This window comes from Varanus komodoensis, unplaced genomic scaffold (assembly GCF_004798865.1).
Source record: "Varanus komodoensis strain SLA01 unplaced genomic scaffold, ASM479886v1 scaffold15, whole genome shotgun sequence".
NCBI classification, from domain to species: domain Eukaryota; kingdom Metazoa; phylum Chordata; class Lepidosauria; order Squamata; family Varanidae; genus Varanus; species Varanus komodoensis.
In genome coordinates this window covers 8,806,912-8,828,226 of record NW_025335440.1, presented here as the reverse complement: position 1 = coordinate 8,828,226, position 21,315 = coordinate 8,806,912, and the positions used below count along the sequence as shown (strand labels likewise).

At 43.6% G+C, this 21,315-nt stretch overlaps 1 protein-coding gene across 1 annotated transcript in view; it reads right to left on the bottom strand.

The window, feature by feature from the left end:
* CTDSPL (CTD small phosphatase like) overlaps nucleotides 1-21,315 on the bottom strand; it is a 70,495-nt gene that overhangs the window by 16,299 nt on the left and 32,881 nt on the right. Inside the window, exons 2-5 of the mRNA XM_044425340.1 lie at nucleotides 10,170-10,324; nucleotides 7,235-7,267; nucleotides 4,598-4,699; nucleotides 1,135-1,191 (exon numbers count right to left, since the gene is read on the bottom strand). Of these exons, the coding sequence (XP_044281275.1) occupies nucleotides 1,135-1,191; nucleotides 4,598-4,699; nucleotides 7,235-7,267; nucleotides 10,170-10,324 (347 nt within the window). The remainder of the gene's footprint in view (nucleotides 1-1,134; nucleotides 1,192-4,597; nucleotides 4,700-7,234; nucleotides 7,268-10,169; nucleotides 10,325-21,315) is intronic.

Here is a 21,315-nt window from a genome sequence, read left to right as displayed (position 1 = left end):
AAAAGAGGGGCCAAACGGCAGCAAAGGAGAGAGAGATCACAATCGGGGTTGAGGAGAGCAAGCCAATGAAAACCCTTCCAAGCACCGCTCGGGCGCTCGAGAAGCGGCTGCCATGGGCTGCCGTGCGAGTGAGCTCAGAACTGGCAGCCGCTGCAGAGGGGCCTGCTGGGTGTTTCCCAGGATGCATGGCAGGATTGGCCTGCCAGCCCCTTGTGAATACAACAGCCCCTAGGACAACTCATGGTTTGTGGCATCAGGGCGGCTTGTTGTCCGCAAACAAGCCACCCTTTGGGAAGTGGCCCGAGTTTACACAGCACAACAATCCGCTGTGGCTAATTACTCAGCCTGTGCAGAGGGACATTATCTGTTGGGAATGTGGCACACAAAAGCATTTTTGGAAGGGGGCATACAGAAGCACAGGTAAGGTTAAAAGAAAGAAGTGAATGCTACAGTTTTGCTTTCGCTACAGAAAATCACTGCGAGATATCCATATCGGAATGCATCTTTTTCAGGTACCTCAATAGCACATGGGAAAGGAAGAGGTTTTCAAGGTTTCACTGTCAGATAAGACAAGAGAGTACAAACAAGGCTGTCTTTTAAGTTAGTCTCTTGTGCACTGAATTAAGTTCTGTTACAGACCAGACAAGCTCTCTCTCTCACACAATCGCTCTACTTAATAAAAAAAGAAAAACCAAATCAGGTGCTAGTTTTGCCATTCCTCCTGAAACTTTAGTGACAACTTTCATGTTTTAGTTAATAGTTAAGCTATTTCATACTTGAGTTCAAGGATTTTCAAGTGAATGCCATCAGATCCTGGTGACATGCAACTTTTAGTCCGTCAATTAATTTTCAAACTTCATCCTTTGTCAATGTAATTTGACTGTTCTTATCAATCCATTATTTTCTGTGGTGAAATTTTATTGGAGAATTATGTCACATACTCTCTCTCGGGCTGGGGTCATTATTTGGGATCACAACGTACATATGCCTCTACATGATAGTAAAGTACTTTTGACATGCTCAGAAATAAGATCAAGAGGGCAAGGGGGACCTCCATTTTTAAAGAGTTGGATGAGGAAAGCAGGTCATCATCAGCATGCACAAGTTAAATGGGAAAGTAGTAGCGATGCTCACCTGGTGTATCGTTCCATCAATTTCAACTGGGACAATGAAATCAGCATTGCCAATTGGCTAGAAAAGTACAAAAGAGACCAGATTTAGAGAAGCAGAACAATTGGTACTATGACAGCTCCCTCGCTAAGAGGAAAATGAAAAACTGAAGACCTTGGTGGAAACTTGTACGGAAAACGTGTTTGGAACACCTGCCCATGAGCTGGAAAAGTCTCCCGTTCAAACACTTGCATACTGACATACACCCAAGCGTATTGCACAAACATCCTTGTGCCTTCGGCTTTATCAGGGCAGTCAAAGCGCATGTGCCCCCACTGGCAGGGAAAGGCTCTTGCATGGCCCCCACAAATCAGTCCACCAGGTGGAGCAGAGCAGACCCGTCCGTCTCAGGCGGATCTCTGTGCTACTGAAGAAGCACTGCATGAAACGACAGGCCGGGGCTGCCCATTTCTACCTGGCGGCGGCAGATCAACGAGCGGGGAAAAAGAGCAAGCCGCTGGGCTACACTATCCCCTGCCAGCAAGTCGCCTGTAGTGTGACACGCAAGTGGATACTGATGGTCGGTATGGATGTGGTCTTATTTCTTCTTCGGCAGTCTCTCCTGAACTGGCGCCTTGCAGATACGTGAGATATCAACCCTCAGCGGCTCTCAGCAAGCACAGCGATGGTTCCTGGGGGCATTTCCTGGGGAACGCAGCCGAGATGGATGCGTTTCCAGCCCTGCAGGCCTCCCTTTCCCCAAAGACTTAGAATGAGTTGCAAGAACTCTGAGGCATCGTTTTGCTTTTTCAAGGAAGAGAATGGCATCTTTTCCCAGAAAAGGACTTGTGGATGTAAAGTGCGTGCCTAGCGAGCCAAATTCATGAGGTTAACTGCATGAAATCTGCACTGATTCAGGCCTGGATAATGCAGGCAGGAGAACGAGGAAGCAGTGTGGGTCATGCCACTTCAGACTGCAAGGGGGGAATGCTGAAAGCTGCCATTTAAGAATATCTGCAAATCGCAGTGGGGGACCAAGGGGAGGGAAGTGTTCCAGAATGCTCCATCCTGTGCTACTTTGCCACACACAGGGAACCCCCCTCTCCCCATCTTTTTCTTCATATAAATTCAAAAATAGAATTTCCTCTTCCACCACAAGACTAGACCCAGAAACATAATGAAATTACTTAAGGCCAAAGCTAGTAGCTACATGCTTTCTTTTTCACTCTAGAGTAAGCCAAGGGCTTCCTGATTTTGAGTGGGACCTCAACTGGAGGGGGGGGTAGGTGCTTATAAGGTTCAGATGACTCCCCACCCTGCCCCTAAAAAGTAGAGAAAATTATTTAAAGTAGTATCTCCTTTTACCCAAGTCATAAGGTTGGTCTTTTAGGATTTTTGTTCTTGCTTAACTAGAACAATCTTGTTTGAAAAGGGGACCTTTTTCTTAATTTTTAAAAAGATACCTTGGCTTTTGCAAGGGTGGAAGGAGTTCAGAACTCAAGTAATACTTCTAAGAATTTTATTTCTCCTTTCTCTGAGCTCTTTGGATTATTTGTAAACCAGCTGACAAATTTATTAGTTGCTGGCATAAATATTTCTATGGCCCATATAATCATAACATTATTTCTTAGAAGAAATTCCAGTTTGAGAAATAGTGCTGAAATGATCTTTTCCAAAAGTGACATCATCCGTAGGCTTTGAGCCTGCTCTGCCGTCCCCAGTGATATTAATTTGTATCAATATGGTCAAAATAGTCATGCTTTTTCAGTTATTTCAGAACGGCTAGCTTATTTCGCTCCACCGCAGAGCTCAAGTGAACTGGGTACACTACAAATTACCTGCTTTGAAAGCAAAGTCAACAGAATTTGGTGATTACATGCTGGCTGAACTATGGAATTCACTACCACAAGATGTGGTGATGGTCACCACAGTTTACAAAATGGATGAGGCAAAATTCATGGAGAAGACGACTATCAATGGCTCCTAATCATGCTAGTTGCCTGTGCTGCCTCCAGTACAAAGCCAGCATCCTCTGAGTATCTGCTACAACAGGGGAAGAGGGTTTTGGTGCCCATGTCCCACCTGTGGACTTCTCATCAACACCTGGTTGTTCTTGGTGACCAACAGAACATGGAGGCAGCAGGTTCTTTGATGATTTGGTGTGATCTCCCTATATAGACCCCATCAGCTCATGATGCATTAAGGATATGCATGCGGTTGGCATCATTTTGGCGGGGTGTGGGGGATCACTCATTTAGGAATAATGAATCAAGAAACAATTAAGGAACAATTTATATATTTAAGAAGATACATGTAGTCTTTCACGTTTGCAAGATTCCCAGGACAGCTCATAAAGAAGAAACAAATTAACTGAAATAATACATTAGATTAAGCCAAGAAACCCTAGTATAAACACAGGTTTGCTGGAGGGAAAATAACATGGTAAAATCCAGAAAAAATGCGAGTTTAAAGCCAGCCAGATTATGTCCTGAAATGAACATCTTTGCCTAGGGCTGGAACATCTACCAGTTCCTCTTCTTGAGGAAGGAATTTCACAAGCAGGGCTTTGCAACTGAGAAGATCTTTGCGACGGAGGAACCTTGTGCCTACCCTACTCTTTTGGATTAACTCTACAGCCATGGGCAGAAGAATGTCCCACCACTGCGTTTTCCACAGCGGACCTTCTGAACTCTGAAAAAAGGCACCTTGACCCCGAGAGCTCTTCCCTGTGATCACAGGAATTGTGATATTCCTTCAAGAGAGCACCTTGCTTTTCACAGGGAGACACAAATAGCTACTGCTTTGTCAGTAGTAACTAGAAATGGAAAGCCTTTAATGTATTTTGTCACAAGAGTGAGCACGTTTTTAAAAAGAGGAAGAAAATGTCTCTTTCAAAATGATGCCAGGAAGAATGGAGGTCCTTGTCTCCCTTGGGTTTGCACATTCCCGTTTTCTCTCTAAGTGTGCGTACGAATAACAGAATGACTTACCAGAAAATTTCCTAGGTCACAGCCAACTTCATCACGTACTTGAAATTTAGTAAGCTTAAAAAGTGAGTTTTTTCAAAACACACACACACAAACGACTCAACCAACAGATTGGGTCACACATGCATGCCCAATGAACCTGAATTTTCATCACCTGATTTATGACCACTTGATGGCTCCACTGAAATGCATTGAGCTCTCAAGCAACATGGATGTTCTCTCTGTAATGGTTATTCACTTTATTACTAAATGTTATGGTCACTGGTTGACGAGTTTAACACAGGGAATAGTTGCCGCTCACCTTTGAACAGGTGCCCTGTCTCTAGAACAGGTGGTCTTCTGAATGGGATCCTGATGTGCAACATTTCATAGTACACTTGGGAGGGAAAGTGGGGACTTGGGTAGGGTTGGGCACACGTGTGTGTATCTGTCCACTGAAAAACTTACACCCCCCCCCCACACACAAGACAATCGCACAGTATTCTCAATCACATACATACCTTGAAGGAACTGTGCACTAGTGTTTCATCTAGATCAATGACCACACATTTCTTCCCATAATCAGATATTGTCATTTCTGGCAAGAGGTATTTAGCTGGGGGCTAAATAGAAGACACAAAGACGCCATGAGATATTAGAAATATATGCCTATGGACGTTACAAGTAACTAGTGACAAAGCACACATCATTAAGCTATGCGGGTAGCGAAACAACTGGACACATTGCGTTCTGTGAAAATTCACAGAAATCAGATCTCCAAACAAGATTCCAAAGGTATACGAGGGGACCCCACTTCCGAAGAGGGAAGGGTTCTTTAGGAATAAATAACCTTCATGGAAACAAGTCCTTCTGTCGCTGGGTTTACACAAGACAACCCAAGGCTAAGTGTTGGTTGGTTGTTGCCATACTACACTTCACTGAGTTGTACAGCCCAGCTGTGCCAGCAAACATGGTTTGTTAACCACCAGCAACCCAGGAAGAGAGCTTTGTGGCTGGGTTGTGAACTGTGTGCTGCTTGCAGTTAACAGATCGTGATTTGCCAGTGCAGCTGGGACACACTATTCAACAAAACATAGTTGTATTCACAGAGCACAACTCCCCACAGTTCAATGGCAACACACAACCCAGGCGTGTGGGTTGTTGCGTTGTGTGAACCCATTCACTATCCTCCAGAAAAGAGACTGTACTAAACTAATACAAGTGTAACAAATTTAAGGATTTAAAAAAATGAAACATAGCAGAAATGATCTAAAAGTTCTAAGGTTCTGCTCCACAACAAGTCTTCATATCATTTGGCAGTTCTATTATTCTGAGGATGTAGGATGGGGATAAATAGCTCCCAAACACAAATTGGGGCAGGAAAACACAAATTAGCTACCAGCCTTCCCTGGGATCCATGCTTTGCCTCTGCTGTTGTACTCCATTGATCTTGCTCTATCTCTACTCCCCTGCAAATACAAGGGTGAAAGGGAAGTGTTGGTTTGGCAAAATCTTTTGCCCCACCAATGTTTGGGAAGATGATTTGGTTGCGAAGAACTTGGGCTTTTTTTTCCCCCAAGGGCAAGGGCTATCTTTTCATGCGGCTTGGCTCTGAAATGACAAGTTTTATGCAGAAAACTAGTTTCTATAGAAATCTGGAACAGCCAAATCATGTACTGTTTCCTCATATAGTTGGAACCATGTCAGGGCTGAAAAGAACAAACACATTTTCCAATGAATCAGGTGACTGGTTTTCGTCTCACCCTTATTGCACATCGCTACAACCAAATGGAAAGTTCTATATTAGTGACAGATGAAAATTTCTAGTTAATTTCTTTATGGTTTTACAGCATACTATGTACTTGGGGTGCCTTACATGTCTGCAGATCTTCTGATTGTTTTGGACTTCAATGCTCAATATTGCTGACTTCCATATAGCCTAAAGTGCCTGATCCTGCCTAATCTCAGAAGCTAAGCAGGATTGAGCCTGGCTGAAATCTGGCTGGGTGAACTTAAATGCTATGAACTGCCCAGGGAGCTTCTGCTATGGGTGGTATTGAAATGTAATGTAATGATAAAACTAGCTAAGCTTGCAGACACACCTGGGAGATCTGGGGATCCATTTTCTGCCCACATGAGAATGGTCAATACAGAGGGTAAATTACAGCCTCTAAGAAAGACAAGCACTCCAGCCAAAAAGAAGTGAAGTGCCAGGCATCTCTAAGAGGTCATTTTTACCCCTTGGAGGAAGTGTGAGAACAATTCTGTGTTGTAAAAAGGATAGTGGAGGAACAAGCTCAGGCACTTACTACCTGAAACTCTGCGCACAGTACCTGTTGTTTGGGACTTAGCAACCCCATGTCAAAATTTGCATTCGGCACTCCAAAAACATGCCAAATCTTGTTAGAAGCCTCAGCGAGCCAAGAAGGCTTCGTAAGAGTAGCTGAACAAGCTAAACTCCGAGAGCCACTTGGGACGTTACGGGTTCAGGTGGGAATGTGGCAAATATGCTCAGGGATGCCTTCCTCACGGGGGTGGAATGGGCGGCAAGTCAACCTGAGGTGACCAACTGCTGAGAAGCCCCCACTTTCTGCCCTGTGGTGTGTGCAGCACAGAAAGGGAAGAGTTTGAGATTCAAGAGGGCACGGAATTGCTGTCAGAATGGGAAACGAACAGGGCATCATTAACGGAAGAGCAGCGAACTTAACTGGAACTGGAAACCTAGCTTGAAATAGTTAGACAAACACCCAATTCATAGCAGAAAGATTAAAACGGCACATACATAATATTTATCTACACTGCCAGGATTTCACTGCTGGTGGCCACCAAGTGTTTGCACATGTATTTGGGTATGAACTGCCTTTTGTTCTGGCAGTCCTAACACAAGAAGGGTTAGTCCAGCGGATAAGGCTAGTGTTGCTTTGCGGAACACTGCATGAAGATGCATTTTATGCCTCTGTATAGCCAGCTACACAACTATGATTCCACACCCCGCTGGAGAGTTGTAAGATGTTATCAGTTGGTAGAAAGGAACAGCCTTTCCCTACAGCGTGCAACACAAAAACACATCCGTGAGACTTTACATAAGCCTGCCAATCAAGCCAACCCCAAACATAAGAGCATTTGACAACTAAAAATAAAAGAATAAAAATACATACACTTGGAATGGGAATGACCTGCGTCTGGTCACCCTGGTGGGGGGCAAAGGGAAAAACAAGTCAATATAAGAATAGGGCATTTCAGAAGAGAACAGAAAAGAAACTGAAGTGAAGTACTCAACTGAAAACCATTCCAACAGAAATTCAAAAAGGGTTTTAAGAAAGCAGTTAAACAAAAAGAGGATTTTGCACTCCAGTCGTTTCAATGATTGGGGGGAACAAGAGATTTACAAGAACAACAAGCGAGATCCTTCGCTAGTCATTTCTATATTCCCAGTGGATACTTCTTGCAAGTACTATACAAAATAATAAGTTGTTTATTTTATTTAACAATATTCATGAATCAAATATGTTAAAAGACCTTTCTAAGTGGTGCACAAAATAAAATAGCATGAAATCATAATGAAATGCTGCACATTATTAGCATGTACAACAGATCACATTTACCTGCTAAAAAGTATGTTTAGAATGAACCGGAGATATAAGAATTGGTTATTTATGAACTGGACCGCCAAACGCCAGGAGACCATCAAAAGAGTATTTCTTCGTGAGCTTAGCAACTGAACAGACAGGTGAAGTGTCAGACAGTCTCTTAAATGGCTCAGGGCTCAGTAAACAAGTTTTTCACCCCTGAATTACTGCTATTCCTACACCTACTCTGAAGATCCAAGACAAGATGCATTTTCAACCGTTCACTACAATTTCTGAATCATCAAGAGATTCAGGATACTACAGCACCGTTGTACTAAGTGAACAATCTGGTCTGCATCTGATGCGCAGCCTGTCTGTGTTGCACCTTTTCCTCTAACATGCCTGCCGTTACTTCATCACGTGTGGCCTGCACGTGGCCCTCAGCCACATTCTGTGCGACCGGCAAAGTGCCACCGATGTTTCCCCACCAAGAAGGTTGCTTGGCAAACCCTTTGATCTGCTTGCACCCTGGTCAAGGACTGCTGTTTTGAAACAGCAACACAAATCGGGATCACTGGGTGGGGAAGAGGCCCCCTGCCTCAGCTATTCCATGGTGGGTGGGCTAGGAACAGTGTGATCTTTCCCTCCCCACTGCAGTGGGAAAGTCTGGTCGATGTGGGCATGATCCCAGGTTTCAGAGGACTTCTCTCCACTGGTATCAGCACAGAGGACAGGGAGAGTTAAACCTCCCCTTCTCTGTGCACTGAGATGTGGGTGAGTGGAAGAGTGCTGTGAGCCAGAATGGGGTGGAGGTCAGAGTGCTGGACTGATGGACCAGGAGATCCAGGCCGTGGGCTCACCGGGGGACTTTGGGCCGGTCCCTCACTCTCAGCCAAGCACAGAGTTGATGTCAAGAGGAGGAAACAGTGCTAAGGAAGCTGCCTTGGGTTCCTCCCACTAGGCAAAAGTGGGCTATAAATACAGTGCGATGACGATGATGATATACTAATTAGGGCAGACACACACAATCTGTGCACCACCAGTGGATCAATAAATCATATTTAAACGCAGCTTCTTTGAGACTGCAACAAGAAGGCTGCTCATCCGTCTCCTGGCAAATTGGAATACCTGGTTGGGGAAGCTACACATGATTTGGCTGGTCACAAGCTGGACAGGCCTGGATTAGAGGACGATCCCATAAAATGCCACAAGTTGGCTGCCGGGACCAAAGAAATGCTGATTCTATCAAAGTGTGCAAAGAGTATCGTTAAGGAGAAAAGCTACTGAACACATACATGTCAGTCCAGTAGCTTGCTAGCTACTGTTTGTTCGGTTTTCTTGAGACTTTTGCAGCATTTCCTGAAGAGCTGAGTCCTCCTCTCAGTTCTGCTTCTTGCACGTTACCAGCCAACACCACCAATTTCTCTGCACGATACAGTCAACTGGTGACAATAGGGGTTGTGATTCTGCGGAACAACCCCCCCCCCCCACTCTGCACGTGCACTCAAATAGTGTGCACATAACTTCCAAGAGGCGGTCTCCTCAGAATTCCTAAGCTGCTCCTTAAATGTCTTATATTAGTCTGTGGAGCTGATAAAGGAACAACTAGAAGAAATACGGAGAGTGACAGCAGGTGTTAGGTGCAAACTGAGAGCTCGTTTAATCCAGCTGTGATAAAACTTAAATTACCCTAAATTACAATGAACTCAGAGTGCGCCATTAGCCAGACTAAAACTGCAGCGCAAATGACGGTTTAGAGGAAATTAACTGGTCAAGTTACTTGACGTCACAGCAACTTTTTAGAAATATTGCATTGCATTGATAGCCTGACTTTTTTTCCCTCTTAGGAAGAATCCAAGGCAGCTTACATAGCTCGATTTTATCCTCGTAACAACAACCCTGTGAGGTAGGATAGACTAAGAGTGTGTGTCTGGCCCAAAGTCACCCAGTGAACTTCATGGCTGACTGGAAACTAGAACCCCGGTCTCCTAGGTCCCCAGGCCAACACTCTCACCACCACCCGATACTGGTTCTCAACCTGCTATTAGAAGAAATCAGGAAAGAAGGAATAGAATCTGAAGCAGCAGCAGCCTATATCCCGCGTGCTGCAAGACTGCTGAACCTTGGCTTGCCGACTGGATAGTGTGACTGACAAACCGAAGACAATTTCTGCGTTAAGTTGTGCAACTAGTAGAAAGATTATATTCCTCAACAGCCTCAAATTGGGCTGCTGGGTTGGATCCAGACCTAACTATATTGCGGGAAGACCCACTAAAATCAATCCAAATTTGACACGACTACCACTGTTTTCGGCAGGTTTACTTTAAGTGTAACTAAACCTGGATCCGCTGTGGTTTTTTTTCAAAGGAAAAGGAAATAACTGTTTGATTAAATAGAACAATCTTTATATTCATGACCGCAGTTTGTTTTTTAGTGCAGGGATTCCAACATAGGTGGCTGCATATACCTTGCAATGGAGGGTTTATTCACATATGTAAAACAAGCGAGCCCCACAGATGCGTACCTTCTGAAGTCCGCCATTCTCTTCCACCAATGGAGGAAGGACACCGGTGCTGTTGGGAGATGGTGGCTCAACATTGTAGTCACGAAAGCAGCAGAATAAAGTGCTAAAGATGCTTCGACTCCTCTGCTTCTTCAAACTGAGATTACATTGGGACACTGTCAAGGAAAGAAATGATTGAATAGGGGTGTGAGGACTTTCCTGACTTTTTAAAAGAAAAGATCCATTATTTCACATCTGTGCTACTTTAAACAGAACAGCATAACATGGAAGAAACAAAGGGTATTAAATTTGACGGTCTGCTCCATTTGACACAAAAAGTTGAACTTCTATAGATGTTGCTTTTCTATTTGTAAGCCTACGGGTGAATTCCAAGGTAGAACTAGGAAATGCTGATATGTCTTTTCTGGAAGATTTCTTGGTGAACACATGGCCATTGCCTGGCTATGGCAGAAGAAAAGCCTAGAGCTTCTCTGTCTACATGTCAAAATGTGTGTGAAGAAGTTCTTGGGGTTCTTAAACAATGTATAACAAAAATTAAGATTCAACAGCTGACTGTGACAAACTATGTAAGAATGTTCTCCCTAGGTCCCATTTGGGCAAGAAGTTTGAGTAGGCGGTACGGAGCACTTGTTCCTCTGTATTCCCTTAAAAAAAAAATCTCCCAACCATAACATCCAAACTGCTGACAACATATTTGAAAGGCTGCTGGAAAAATATAATCAAGAGTTCCTCTCAGGGAACACATCTGACTATGGATATGTGATCTGCATGTACAATTCCAATATTACAGCTCTGATTTTCTGAGCCCAGATATAGGGAGATTTAGACCTGGTTTCCTTCGAACATGCCTTCCTCATTTTGGGACCTGCCATATGATTTCAACAGCAACGCCTGGCACTCTTGACCACTAGCCACGCTGGCAGGAGGTGACGGGAGTTCATGTTCAAAACATCTGGAGGGCCCCAGGTTGGCGAAAGCTCCTTCAAACACCGTGCCATAGGACTGGCTGCTTCTGAAAGCAAAGGGAGTTTCAAAGCCAACTTGTGACATGGCTTGGGGGAAGACGGGTATATCTACAGCTGTATGAAAGTAATGAAATCCTACACAGATCACACAAGCTCTGTGTAGGAGCTTATGCCCTCCTCTTCAGCCACCTGACCCATCTATTTGGGTACATGCTTTGAACACGCTCACAGAAATGGGTGCTGCGGGCACCCGGATTCTCACACTGGAGCATCTACTAGGGCACTGTGGTTGTAAGTCCAACACAAGCATATCTGTCTATCAGGGAGGTGTGCGGCTGACATGATAAGTAATCAGGACATCCAGTGAACCCACATGGTTCCTGTTTACAGGAGTTTCTGCTGTGGCACGGAAATGGATCATGCCAAAATAGCAAGCCTATTAGAAAGGTTTGTATGAACTGTCCTAAGATCACTGGATCATGAGGCGGGCAGTCTTCTGTAACTCTGATGCGAGCTTTGAAGAATGTTTACTGCAGCTATGTTCAAACTTTCCACCCGCGTTAACTTGCACAGGGGATTCTGTAACGACATGTAGGAAATTCAGGGACTCGTTCTAGGATGTGCAGGTGGCGCAAACTGGGCATTGGCCAGACTTATGCAATGCCAGGTAATTTCCATAAGGGGGATGGACAGGGAGGAGAGTGCCAAAGCACCATACCTTTCTAAGAGGGCACTGTAGAATCCGGCTTGCAGGCGTTCCCCTCTGAGCAAAATGTTGCAAAACCTTATGGAAACACACCGAATAACCTGCCCCTGGCTTTGAAAAGAACCAGCGATATGCCTGCTTCAATGTATATATCCTGGATGCTCTCAACATATACCTCACTGCAAGCACAGGGTTGTGTCCCATGCTCTCCTGTGACTTGTGACAGAGTTTCTGAAGAATCTTGGGAGATGGCATTTTTCCTGAAAGTACCAAATACAGTTTCCCTGATTATAGTAACCCCCCTTCCCGTTCCAATATTTCTCAAGGGGTGCATTTTAAATCTTGTGGCACCTCTTGCAGTTTGAGCCTTAACCCTCCACCACATGGCTACAAAAATGGTTTTAACATTGCCATCTAGAGTCAAGTCTAGCATATGCACACTGCTAATGATGATATCCTGTGGCTAATTAAATACAGATTGCTCTCCATTTTCTTTCATCTAATATAGAAACCCATTGATGCCTTTTCTAATGATGAAATAGATCATTAACTGCAAATATTTAAGAGTTGGGGGGGAGGTTCAATTTGCACAATTTGCACTGAATTACAAAACCTGGCCGCAAATGAACCTCATGTATAGGAGAGACAGTTGTTTCCACTGTAAAGTCAGAGCTCTGAAATCAGACTTTTGAGTTGTGACGGTAAAACTAAAAAGTGCCATGTCTTCTCCTATACACATAGGATGGGAGCAGGGCCGGCTTTTTCAAGATTCTGGCTGAAAGTTTTGAATGAAAATGAACACTGCGGAAAGCAATACAAGGCCAGGATATTCGACCAAATCCACATTAGGGCTTTAAATACATCATTATCCGTTTCAGTAGTTGAAAACATGCATGCTCTCTGCAGACCGCTACCAACAGAAAGCGTACTCCTTTTACAAATCGCCTTCCTGAAAGGAGATGTGACAGGTAAATCCAGGCATTGGAAGATGGACCATCATCGTCAGACCATCCACTTCCTTGGTGTCGTGCCTGCTGGACAATGAGGGTGAACAACTCTTACGAATTCTCTTTTAGGGGAAGAAAAACCATAGCTGAGCATGTTCAGTGGCACCATAGCTGAGTGAGTGGCACAGTCGATAATTCTAATGCTTTCCCTCCTTCCCCTGAAACTGGCATTGTTGTAAGAAGTGGGATTTACCTGTTCAGGCATGGAGACTGCTCAGGTTTCCCTGGCTTCAATTACAGTAAGAATATGAAGGGATAAAAGGTGGTCCAGCTACTGTGCTTGCTCAAAAGACTGTTCTGTGTGGTGGGGTGAGCGGCTATGGATTTAAGGAATCAAATAACCCTACTCTGAGGAAGGCAAAGGTGCTGGAAAAGGTTACCAGGGAGCTCCAGTCAAGCAGATCAGCATTTTATGAGAGGAGCAAAGTCTACACAGTGGCCGTGAGTGGAAAGGATGAAGAAAGAAATCTCTTCCCCACTGATTGTACAGACACAGTCACTGCTCCAGTGTGGTCAACAAGGCAAGCTCTCCACCAGGATATACTGCTGTGGATGAGCTACCACTGCACACAGTTTTGCTTTGTTTTAGTCTTCCTATTCAGCTGGAGTTGACAGAAAAGATCTACTCAGCGCATGCTAAATGAACTGTTGAAATTTGTTGATAAAATGCTTGTAAGGTAGCTTGTTCGTGTGTTTGCTTCTTGCCTCGGGCATGACCCTCTTCTTATACAGGGAAAAGGTAGCACACAGTACCAGCTTTTTACCTCCAATCCCCATGGCTACGATTTTGGGATTCCTTTAGCACATCAACAGCAGTTAAACTTCTCAGTTGTGCTTTCCCAAACTGAAGGGAAACTTGCCTGCACATTGGTTTTCATGACTGCTGCAAACATCACTCAGATCTACAGGAAAAGGTCAAGCAGTCAGGAATTCACATGATATAAGACTGACTAATGTAGCAACAGAAGGAAGGTGACTATTCCCATACGACAGACCTGCTCAACCACAGATTTTCATGAGGAATCTAGATGGCCTCATCTTCCACTTGCAGTCCTCCAAAGTTCTCCTGCTGGTTTTCATCTTTTTTCTTATCAAGGAAAATGTGTTTAATAGTTATGCAATGGTTTTTGATTAGTTCTTTGAGGAGCCCTCTATCTGGAAACACCCTGAAGAAGTACAGCACCTGACAAATTCGCAATAGCAGAACTTTTTCAAGCATTAGGACATTTCATTGGAAACCAAGGCCAAGATTTTCCATGTTATTGAATTCCTGATCACTATGGATGGGTGTGAACGCTAGAAGTGAAGGGAGTAGACAGAAGAAAAATGGGTGCATTCGAAACACGGTGTTGGAGGAGAGCTTTGTAAAGACCTTGGGCCAACAGAAGGACAAGCAAGTGCCTCCTAGATCAAATCAATGGAAGAAAAAATGACAAACTGAAGCTGTCTTGCTTAGGGCCATCACAAGAAGGCCAGACCCTGCAGAGAAGACAAGTATGCTGGGGAAACAAAAAGGCAGAAGTAAAAAAGGAAGTCCAACTATGAGATGGATCCATTCTATAAAGGAAACTACAGCCTTGAGTTTACAAGAGCTCAGAGAGGCTGTCAAAAACAGGACAATCTGGAGGGCTTTCATTCATACGGCCACTGCAAGTTGGCAAGGACTTAACAGTACATAACAACAGAAAGAACTCCTGGTGGGTGGTTCCAAATTATTACGTGAAATACTCATGATACAACTTTTGTCTTCTTCTCAGAGAATATATTGCAACCCCTCAGACATTCCCCTGGAGATCTTTCAAGTTGAAAGGCCATATTGATGGACAGTACTTCTCGCTACAACTCTGCCTACAGTGCTCTCCTTTCCCGACACACTTTTACAGGACTTCAAATATTCATCTGCTAAAAGTGTGGAACAGCGGCCAGGCTAAGCAGAGAACTCTCCTGCAAAACTCTGCCTATAAGTGTATCCAAAATGTTCAGGAAATAACCATTCTAGTGGTAAACATATTAAACGAGGGGAACACTGCCAAATACAGTTCACGTGTATGAGCATGTATGCTGCTTACAAGTCCAGTTGACAAACTGGCTTTGTCAAATGACCCCCTAGGTTCCTATTCTTTTAAACCTGCTCTTAAAATGACACAATGGGCAGATGGCACCATAAAACAATGAATAAAGAATTACGGATAAACATAAAAACCAATGCATGGTATCAGTGGGTAGGATGATACACAGTTGCTTTGTACAAAAAGGCAGACATCTACATTAATTGACCAGGAAAACCGCAGCCATGAATAATAACTTCCACTATGTAACCCAAACACCCTACTCCGTTGTTTTGTGAACTGCTACATGTCTTGCCTCTTTCTGTAGGCAGGCGGCTAAGGAAAGGCCAAGTTTGCCGAAGGCCACTGTGTCGACTCAAGGAAGCTTCTGGGTTACCAATCACTCAACCTACACTGTATAAATGCCATGCAGCCCATGGTACTTTACACTGTGTGTGTAAAATGGACTTTCTCTTGGGGTATGGTGCAAGCAGCAAGCCGTACGTGAAATGGCTGAGGTCAGAGCTAGATCAATGGAAGTAAGCCCATGGAGGAACCATCACAAGGTTCAGTAGAGCTGCAGCCAAGCCAAGACAGACCACCTTTTCCAGGGATCTACTTCAGAATACCTTCAGTGTTCAGATCCATGCAGAGGATGGCAAGCTCCTTCACATTCTCTGAATTCCCAACACTTGAAGAAGAGGTGAAGAAAGTCTTTTTTCTCCAGATTCACCTGGGTACTATAGAGCCAAGAGGAACAAGAGGCTTCCACCTTACATGGAAGCTCAGTTCTTCTCATCCAAGACAGGCAATGTCTAATGGGTTACTTAGTGGGGGAAAAACGTGTTTATCAGAGGCCCAAAGTCACTTTGGCAACATTCAGATATAAGTCTGTGTACACATGTTTTACAGGGCCTTGCTTCACAGACAGCTGGATTCTGGATAGCTTTTCAGCAGATAAATGCCTTCCAACTCATTGCTTTCTCTTTGAGAAGAGCTATCTAGTGAGGGGCCAAAAGATTTTGAGTGACCTTGGGAGCCACCCACCAGTTCTGGTTGCGATGAACACTGCCACTTGCCCACATGATAAGCCTTGAACAAAAGCAGTTGCACCTTTGATGTCAGCCTGTGTTTCTAGACAACGAGACTTTTGGTTCCATCCTCCCCACAGAGGGCCTTGTCCTGTCGATTGTCTTCTGGGACAGGCAGGCAGGCGATTCAAAAAATACAACTGCTGCTGGCGACCACATTTGTGAGCCTCTGTCTCTAGTCACGGTATTGGGACAAAGTTGATTCATTTTATACTGTTCCAACTCTAAGTGGCATGGTGGGATTGTGTGCCACACAGTTATTTTTATTGCTGTCCCCTGACAAAGCTTTCCATTGAAAAAAGGAAAAAGAAAACATTCCTTCTTTCCAACCAAAGGGAATTTCCACGCAATGCAACAGCAGGACTAGTGGATGCAGAATGTGTTGTTGTTATGCCTATGCCTTCTGAATGCCCCCGTTAACACTCCCATTATGCTCCTCTGGCAGCAGCTGCTCCTGAGGATGTTGCTGTAAATTAACTCCGAAATCCCTGCTCAGCAAATAACGGAGTTCATTGCTGCAGAGTGACCTCATAGTCATCACACTTCCTAGGCAGCAGAAACAGGAATAGTTGTTCAGTACTACCCAGGGTAAAAAGGTGCTAATGATGGAGTTTGTCAGAGCCGCTCAGCTAGCACTCCTGGACCCTTGGCCTTCACAGTTAAATTAGAAACAAACAGGGAGCAATTCTGGTAATGGCTTCTCCCTGTGAGATAGAAGCATTCTGGGGTCAAGCCCGCTTCTGAATCCTTTCTAGGAATCCACAAAGGTTTTGCATTCCAGCAAATGATTATTTGCACGTGATCTTTGAAGCCAGGAAAACAGTTAACCGTGTTAGGCATACGACATCTACAGAACTCCTGCTTTCATTTTGCCAAACTCATTTCAGTCCAACAATCCCAACCCCAAAGTAAGACACACTGTCAATCTTACCCTATGTGGTTTTCCACCTCACAGTGACTGAATAAACTTGAAAACAGGAAGGGATAAAATCCATTGAAGGGAATCCTCCCTATGTCTTTTAATCATTAAACTTGTCTTTAAAAAAATCAGGTGATCTATCAAACTTGGGATTTTTTTCTATAACTGGCTGGAGAAACGGACTTGGCATAAACTTAGAGATGTTTTCAAATTATTATAAACTGATTTGAATTTGACTACAGAATGTTAAAAAATACGTAGTAGGGGGTTGACACAGTAAATCCAATGTATGTGATTACTGATGTTTTTAGTATTAGTTTAAAATTTTAATATTTTTTTTTAAATCAGGTGATAAATGTCAGGTAGATGCACCTCAACATACTGTTTCCATTCAGTAATACAGCCTCAGTGTGGCATCCCTCCTCTTACCATTATGCCCAATTTCAAGCACACACTTCATTCGCATTACGAGGCTAATCAGTCTAACAATACATCCAATTAATATTTCAGCTTAAAAACCAGACATCGACAAATGCTCACAGATGTTTTACTCCCTAAACTAAAATTCATTTTTATGGTGTCTCAAAATATTCTCTGGAGCGGTAATAGCAATCCTGGTTGGAGAACATAAAAAAGTTGGAACTTTGAAAGAGTTGCAAAATTCATAAGCTGCATAAATATTTCACAGTGTTTTTAGAACACAAGGAAGGTGGCATTTACAAGTCTTTGTAGCAGAGATTATATTCGGAGCAGAGATGATAACAGGGAACAAATGTCCTTGTGGCACCTTTCTGTGAGCAAGCAGTATGTGGAACCAAAATGTTAGCAGCCTTCTTTTTAGCTCTATGCCATGTCCTGCCTGTTCAGGTTTCCGTCCTCCCATCTGGATCTAGAGTCAGGCATGTATACATCCAGTCTGATGCTAATCCAAGTACGGACACTGCTCTCTCCGCATTACTTTCGGTTAGGCCCGTGCTTGAATACACACCACCAGCCATGTTCTGGTCCCAGAAATCAGGCATAAATTCCTCCCCACAACCCACTTTTTTCTCAATATGACACTATACCTGGACTGGGCCTGCTAAATCTAGTGTTTGCTGGCTTGGATTGCAGAGAATGGGCAGGGAGAGGCGGACTTCCTTGGCCCCTCCAGCACTCCGAAAATGCTACACAGAAGGTAGAGGTCCATGCTGAATAGAGTAGGCTTTGGCATGCAGGGGAAAGGGGGAATCCCTGAAAATTGGACAGATGCAACTTTCCCTGAAAATCTATGTAGTATTTTTGGAGGGCTAGAAGGGTTGCAATAGAAGGAAGGGCAGGGGACGTTTGCTTCCACAAGTCTAAATCTGAATCCAACCCGTTAAACACAGCTTCTGTACAAGACAGAAAAGTAGAAAAAGGACTGTGATTTTAAAAAGTATTAAACACTTTCCCCAAAAATCACTATTACTACAAAAGTATCACTTTTAAGTCACATCGGTGCTGAGTAAACACTCTGTTGGCATCTGGACTGCCACCAACCTCCCATTTTAATGCGAGCTAAACTGCAGCAACCGGCTTTTATTTTTCAAAAATGCTACTATGATGTTATCTGCCATTCCGCAAACTTTCCATTCACTTCCACTTTTCTGTCAAAGTTAGCAAATTATTTAATATAGTCCCAAGGCTAAATAAATCCGAAAAGAAGCAATTGAAAGAACTAGGAAATTCAACAAGTGCTTCCCGTTTCCCATTCAGTCTAAGGAACGTTAAGTTAAAAAAAGGACATTCCAAATATCGTTACTCAAGAGATCAAGGCAAGGTTTTAATTTAGGAGTCTCTGTTAGATTCAACTGTGTGTCAGTTGGGGAAAGAGGGGATTTTGAAAGGTCAGCTGTCATAAGGTGCAAAAATTGCAAAAAGTATCAAGTCGGGCTTTGCAAAAATGATAATAGAGCTGGCTTATTCCAAACACCATTGCCCAAGCGTCCACTGCATGGATACATATTTGAGATTGTGTGAAGGTGAGAAAGTTCTAGTGCACAAAGCAAACACTTTTCAGAATGGCCAGTGTGTAAGTGTGTGTGGCAGAAAGTTATGGAAAGCTTTGCCCTGCATGGTTTCTTCCTGGCAGTCGCGGAGATGGCAAAGCAAGAACACATTTGCAGTTTGAGACATCTCTGCCAGTACTAGGTTTGGCTCAGTGGATTCCATCGAGCTGGGCTGGACAAACCTTAATGAAAACCAAATAATTAAATCCGACTCCATCTATAGGGTAGTGGGTTTCAGTCTTTTTGTCTTCACATGAAAAGTTCAGTGATAATGCACATACACTAGCACACAAAAGCACGTAACATTTAGCCGCGGTGTGGTTTGTTGAAACTTGACTTGCTGCTATACTTTAATCCAGCCCAGGGAGGGGAGAGACAGCTCAGTGGGAGCTGGCTGGGAGTCACACTGTGCCAATTTCGGTATTTTGTTCTTTTGTTGGCATTTTTTTGTTGCTCGGTTTCTGGTTGGTTTGGAGAATTTTCTTTTCTTTTTTGGAAACTAATACACAGAATACTGTATTATGTGTATGGGTGCTTTTTGTTTCTGCCTCAGCGTTCCCCAAGGTGGTTTTTGCTGGTCCCCAGCTGTGGAAAGGCTGAAAACCACTGGTCTAAGCCATGGCTTGTTGTCATGCCTGAACCCAGAATCATGGGGTTGTCCTTGGCTTGTTTGTGCTGTAGTCTACCTTGAAATAGGGGCATCTAGCAAGAGCAGCCTGAAAGCCGACAAAATGTGCAGGAGAGAAACAAAACAGAAATAAGAAAAACAAGTTTTGGTTCTTTTGCTCATCTGAAAAAGAATCCATGGCTAAAGCAACAAAGCGTAGCACTGCATGCAAATTTAGCTATAAGATGTCCAACACTTTCACTGGGTAAAGGTGACAATGCCGTCTTGTACAGCTGTTACTATATCTATTTAAAATTCCATCTTCTGACCACAAAAAGATTCCCAAAATGAAAACACGGCACAGCAAAAAGCATTTCATCTCACCCTCCTCCACTAGGATTGTTCTACATCCGTGCATACATAATGGCTCCCCTTTCTTGCTACTATATATTCCTTTCTGGATATCTCTTCACAGCAAGCAAACTTCCAGGAGAAATGTTAATTAAATGACTTTGGAGTATATTCGTCAGCTTAAGTTCTCAAAATGGCAACACTATTTTGTTTCTTCTTTCTGTCTTTTTAAACATAGCAGGCTGAATTCTTTTCTTCATCAGAAAAGGATGTTTGGATTTTGTGGCTGCATCTGCTGTTGAACTTTGTGCAGCTTGTCTCTTTTTCCTAGAAGAAAGCTTTGTTTGTTGGCCCCCTCTCAGGGCGGGAAAGGAATGTAATGCATGCACAGACTCTGCAGCATTTCCTGTTGCACTCCTGTTCCAAACCAATGTACTGGGAAAAAGTCCAGGCAGTACAACCAAATCCTTGATCTAAAATGAAGGAATGAAGCTCAACGCATTATATAGTGCAGAGACACATTTTCTACATGGAATGGTTGGCTATAAATCCACAAATTAGCATATAATCCATCCAAGACTATGTAAAATGCAATTACATAGTTGTATTAGCAAACAGTATTCTTTTTCAGTGTGCAAGTGATAAAGCAGGCTACGATTTAATAACACGATTTAACACAAGAGATACGGAGGACAATCTGCAGGACCAGAATCGACAACCCTGTGGCCTCCAGACCTAGTGTTCCTACAACCCCTGACCACGTTGGCTGTGGCTGATGGGCACTATAGCCAAAAACATATCAAGAGTCCCAGCTTGTCTCCTGATGCTCCTTCCAATGCCTTTATTCTTTTGTAAAGTCATACCTTGCTAGAAGTGACACTTCTAGCTGATAAACACCCTCTGCCCCAAAATGGGGGATTAGTCTAGCCTCTCGCTCCATAAAAAGGGGTAGGGGATAACCCCATGTAATTTATCTTGAGTTCCTTAGAGAAAAGCCAACATAGAAATCTAACAAATTCACAAGTCCAATTGGTCCTTTAATATACCTTATTAACATAGAAACATAGTGAGTCAGAAGGGGCCTCCCAGGCCATCTAGTCTGATCCCCGGCTCCAGCCAACTCCACTCATGACATGTGGAGTCATGAAGCTCCTTTCACATCAGTTTCAGGATTTCTTTTAGTCCTGAAACTGATCTGAAGGGACATAGCCAGCACCCAAAACGTGAACCAATCTGAAAGGCTCTACAGTGTTACCTGGTTCATTTTCTATGTAAGTGGACAATTGCCAAGGAAATCCAACAGTCAGATTTGATTTGGAAAAGGAAAACTTTTTTTAAGAGAGTGGGGAAGAGGGGTTGGTAAAAAGGATGTTGGAAGAGAATGTCAAGAGAGTCAAAATCTTTCCAGAACGTTGGAGGTCA